This window comes from Gossypium raimondii, chromosome 8 (assembly GCF_025698545.1).
Source record: "Gossypium raimondii isolate GPD5lz chromosome 8, ASM2569854v1, whole genome shotgun sequence".
In the NCBI taxonomy this organism is placed as follows: Eukaryota; Viridiplantae; Streptophyta; class Magnoliopsida; order Malvales; family Malvaceae; genus Gossypium; species Gossypium raimondii.
In genome coordinates this window covers 30,129,899-30,134,353 of record NC_068572.1, presented here as the reverse complement: position 1 = coordinate 30,134,353, position 4,455 = coordinate 30,129,899, and the positions used below count along the sequence as shown (strand labels likewise).

The following is a 4,455-nucleotide window of genomic DNA, read 5'->3' as shown; positions in this document are numbered from 1 at the left end:
ATTTTATACAATCAATTAATGCTTTTATATTTAAAAATATTTAATCTAAACCATTTGATATATTTAATTATTTAATTTGGATAGGACCAAATTATAAGAAAAAATACAAAAATAAAATGAGATAAAATGATATGGATATATAAGTAATTATTTAATTTGGATAATTCTAACTTAATAATTAATTACAGCCATTTTATTATTTTTATTAAAATATACGATATTTATTTTGAGATTACTTAATTTTTAATAAAAATTCAATTTATAAAAATAATAAAAATGTTTTATAAAATCACTTAACTAATAATTTTTTAACAGACAAAATAAAAGATTTTTAGTAGAGCAAAACGGTATCATTTTGTTTAAAATAAAATAATTTTTATGACATTTTTATGAAAAACGCCGCAAAAAATAAGCATTTCACAAAAATCATTTTACTTTAAAATTATGGCGCCTAATTCCCCCCTGAAATCCCTAATCTTCCCATGGCGGACAATATTTTCTCGTAGAAAATATTTGATTCTCCCTCCATCTTCCAATCTTTTTAGTTCCCTTCCCAGTACAAATCAGTTTTCCATTCCAAACCCTAACAAACGTTTAACAAAAAAACACCCCTTCTTCATCGTTTTGAACTCCTCCATTTTCTCTACTTCCCCTTCTTCTTCTCCTCTCCAATCAGTTATCCGCCGTTTCAAGTGAATACTTTTCATTTTTCCTTTAATTTTTGCCTAACAATAAGCTCATCACTCCCTCAATCTTGTTTGTCGTTTTGAAATAGACCCCTTTCTCTTCTAATGTTTCTGCCGGTTATTTTTGTTAGAGATGTTGGGGCTGCTGTAGGGATAAGACGAGGTCATCGAGGAATAATCAAGCGTCGTCAAGCAGTATATTGAGAAACATTACAAAGAGCAGATGAAGAATCTTTAAGACAGAAAAGAGAGGTATGGTTTCCTAATCTTATGCTTAAATTTGCTAATACAAGTTGCAAATATATTGAGAAATAACGATATTTGAGTAAATAATTATACCCAGAGTTGAGACTGAAAATCTTAACTAAAGCCCGGCTCAAAACCTCAGTCCGTCTATTATCTATGGACTAATCTACTACTATTAAACGGCAGCATTTGGGCTTCTGGAGTCTTCACATTGTTAATAGGTGTACTAAGTTCATTTCCTCCCACATTATCCCTCTCACCTCCTGACTCAAGAGTCACTGAACGAGTCGAGTTCGAACTCAGATTACCCAAAATGGCATTCACATTGAGGAGTGTGAAAGTACCGCCTAACTCAGCGAGTTTGGAAGAAGCAAGGAGCCGGGTCTTCGATTTCTTCAGACAAGCTTGTCGATCAATCCCCACTATTATGGATATCTATAACCTAGACGACGTCGTCACCAAATCTGAGCTCCGTTCTTCCATCTCCTCCGAGATCCGTAAGAACTCTCATGTTACTAACCCTAAGGTCCGTTCCCCAATCTCTCCGTTTTAGATCCTTTTTATTTAATTTAATTTTTAATTTGTTAAACTTTTGGGAAATTGTATCTTTCCTAGGGTTAGGAAAATATTGTATTGCTTGCACTTAATTTCTGGAAATAAATAAAATTTATAGCTAATTTGAATTAAGAGAAAATAAAATAATGAAAAATAAGATTATTCAAGGAATGGTCATTATCCTATTGAAATCTGAGTTTAATCTAAGCTTTAGTTGATGTAGGATTGTGATGGAAAAGGTTGGATATTTTTATTTTTTTATTGTTTTGGGAAAGTAGTTTCGATTTCGATGTCTTTATATTTAACGGGAATGCTAAATTATGCTGTTGAATCAGATTTATTTCATGAGTTGCCTTCATTGTGCTCTATCCTCTGATCAAGAGGGGGACTGGAAATGAGATTTAAGAAGAGCTTTATTGATGGTATATTTTCGAAGATTAATTTGGAGAATACTGATGAGTTTTTCTGAAATGAAATGTTTGCATTAAACTGGGATTTCAATAGCTTCGTGAACAATTGTTCTAGTATTGTCTTTTTTACTTTCTAGTGCTTTGTGTACAAATTACTCTGGCTTGATCCGTATGTTGCTAAGAAATCGTAAATGGAACAGTTTAAACTTGTTTTGAATGTCCATTGATGTAATCTTTCGATAAGCTGTTTTGAGTTTGAAGTCCTTTGAATGGCATGGAGAAAGCTAAGGTTTAACCCTCTTGTTTTTTCATCTTGAATAATTCTTGTACTCTAGCCAGATGATACAGTGGCTGTTGATGGTGAATGAGGATTATTTTGCATATCAAAATGAACCATTTGTATTAATCATATATAATTTGTGCTGCAAATAAAAATGATTTTTTTTCACATTGAGAATGAGGTTTAAAGCTTATTTTGGGGTGGTTTCTATGGAAATTGATCAATCAAACCTGCTTCTAGTGTATAAATGGTATTGCAGGTTTTCTCTAGAGAAACTGATGACATTTATTATGTTTGTTTTTTTCTCCATATATTTTAAGGACCCTTGGAAGGTCATATCGTATACCCTTATTTGGGTATGTGTTAGAACATGGTATCGGTGGATGCAAGTAAGCTCATTACTTCTTTAATGATGCATTTTTTCCATTATTTGTTATATTATTTTATTTTCTTGTATCACGTGATTTACTGTGTATGAAAAATTGGTCTGCAAATTATTAGTTTTGATATACTGGTGTAAATGTTCAATTATTAGTTTTGGCATTGACTGCAGCAAGTGTGACTCAATTGATCTGTTAATATGCTTTTGTTCTTTTTAATTCTTAGACATCATATTTGTGCATATAAAATCATCTATGAGAATCTTCCTGCTTTACCATTCACATATCGATGCTTCTGTCATTTTTGGTGAAGCTTTATATATACTTTCTATCCATTTGGATGGTGAAATTTACATTCTTTGGTGCTGATGCAGGCCCATGCATGAAGTTACATTTTCAACAGAAGACAAACCAAAACTTCTTAGTTAGGTGTATGATAGGTTTGTTTGACAAATAGAAGTGTATTTTCTATCTTGAAAATTTTGCTTTAAGAAGTGTATTGTCTTGAATATATCCAGAGATTGCATGGTTAGGGTTTAAATAGTAAGAAAAAAGGAAGGGAAAATGTGTTTGGAAATCATAAAAGTTAAACTGCTAACTGTGTTGACTATGCACATTATACCAAATAGAACATTTTACAATCCGTTAGCTTCATAACTTCATTCATACTTTTAGCCCCATTTATTTATTTATTAATTGAAAATAATGCACATTATACCAGGCAAGCAAATGTACATTTTTTTTGAAATCTGTCATGTTTAGATAATGTTCTTATGCCATTTCTTCAGTACCTCCTTCTATAAAAAGGTAGTTGCTTGCTTCTACCTTCAATTTTCCCATACTTTACTTTGCTTGTTCATGTAAGTCTTTGTAATTATCATTTTCTAAACTACTTTTTCGTTTCTAAATTATGATGCTCAGTTAGTGAATCCGGAGAGTGGCTATAATTATAGAGCTGTCAAAAGATGGACTTCACAAAGGAAGCTGGGTTATTGCCAATTGGATTGTGATAAAGTAACTATTTATCTTAACACTTTGAATCAATCATTTGTTTTGCATGATATATTTATTGCAGGTAAGTCCATGGAACAATTTTTTATCCTTTAAGTTCATGTTTTATTTTGATTTTTCTGTGATTAAACTCTAGTACTCAGGGCAGTAGTTGTTGGGATGTAAAATCTATTGTCTATCTGCCTAAATATATGACAAAAGGTGGAAGTACATATTGGAGATACTCTCACATGCACATTCATTCGTTAGAAACACGATATCTAGTTATTTGTCTTTGAACTGAGTTGGATTTTTCATGCTTATGTAGGAACATATGCCCTATGCCCTATTTTCACTTAAGGACCGCCAAGGAAATTCTGAAACTGAAAGCTGATTGATCGGATGTGTATGCCGGCTTTCATCAACTACTTTCGAAGGTCTTACTAGGAATTGAAATGCTGTGCAAAGAGATTGCTTCTTCTGATCTAATTTTTCGATATAAATACTGGACAAAGTATGGATATTTTTTATCAGTTGCATTTACTGCTGTTAGTAAAATAGTATTCTCTTCTTAGGATCTTAGTTTCTTCACTTGTATTAGACTCAACAATGGCTTGCATTCCATTGGTGTTGATTTTACAATTTTTAATTTTTATTAATTATTTACGTTTTCTCACTTTTATTAATTTTTATTATTATCTAAGCTTCCTTTATTTGCCTTCTTTTATCATTTTCATAGAAAATTTAATTTAAATAATATTTTTTATTTATACTTAAAAGTATATTTAAAGTTCAAATTTAAAAAATAAAACATAATATAATTTATCATAAAAATAAATATTATTTGCTTAAAATAATTTTTTTGCATGATATGTTTTTAGCGGCGCTTTTGTCGAAAGGTTGTGGTC

At 31.0% G+C, this 4,455-nt stretch overlaps 1 protein-coding gene across 15 annotated transcripts; it reads left to right on the top strand.

Annotated features, from left to right (window-relative positions):
* Positions 1–459: 459 nt before the first annotated feature.
* Positions 460–4,229, top strand: LOC105791197 (NADH dehydrogenase [ubiquinone] 1 alpha subcomplex subunit 6). 15 transcript variants are annotated; one of them, XM_052634953.1, is made up of 6 exons: positions 460–692; positions 818–938; positions 1,236–1,458; positions 2,498–2,566; positions 3,479–3,632; positions 3,876–4,229. In XM_052634953.1, the coding sequence occupies exons 3-6, from the start codon at positions 1,246–1,248 to the stop codon at positions 3,905–3,907; spliced, it is 468 nt and encodes a 155-aa protein (XP_052490913.1). In that variant the 5' UTR covers positions 460–692; positions 818–938; positions 1,236–1,245; the 3' UTR covers positions 3,908–4,229. The 15 variants fall into 15 exon arrangements, 7 of the variants coding, with proteins under 7 accessions (XP_052490913.1, XP_012474613.1, XP_052490911.1 ...); XM_012619159.2 differs by having other exon boundaries at positions 463–692; positions 1,119–1,458; XM_052634951.1 differs by having other exon boundaries at positions 463–692; positions 1,030–1,458.
* Positions 4,230–4,455: the final 226 nt, after the last annotated feature.

What these genes read in the sequence shown, in the direction of transcription:
- LOC105791197 (XM_052634953.1), top strand. Translation starts at nt 1,246, where the DNA reads ATGGCATTCACATTGAGGAGTGTGAAAGTACCGCCTAACTCAGCGAGT. An exon ending in CTCATGTTACTAACCCTAAG is followed by an intron (nt 1,459 to 2,497) that starts GTCCGTTCCCCA and finishes ATATATTTTAAG; the next exon opens with GACCCTTGGAAGGTCATATC. An exon ending in CATGGTATCGGTGGATGCAA is followed by an intron (nt 2,567 to 3,478) that starts GTAAGCTCATTA and finishes TATGATGCTCAG; the next exon opens with TTAGTGAATCCGGAGAGTGG.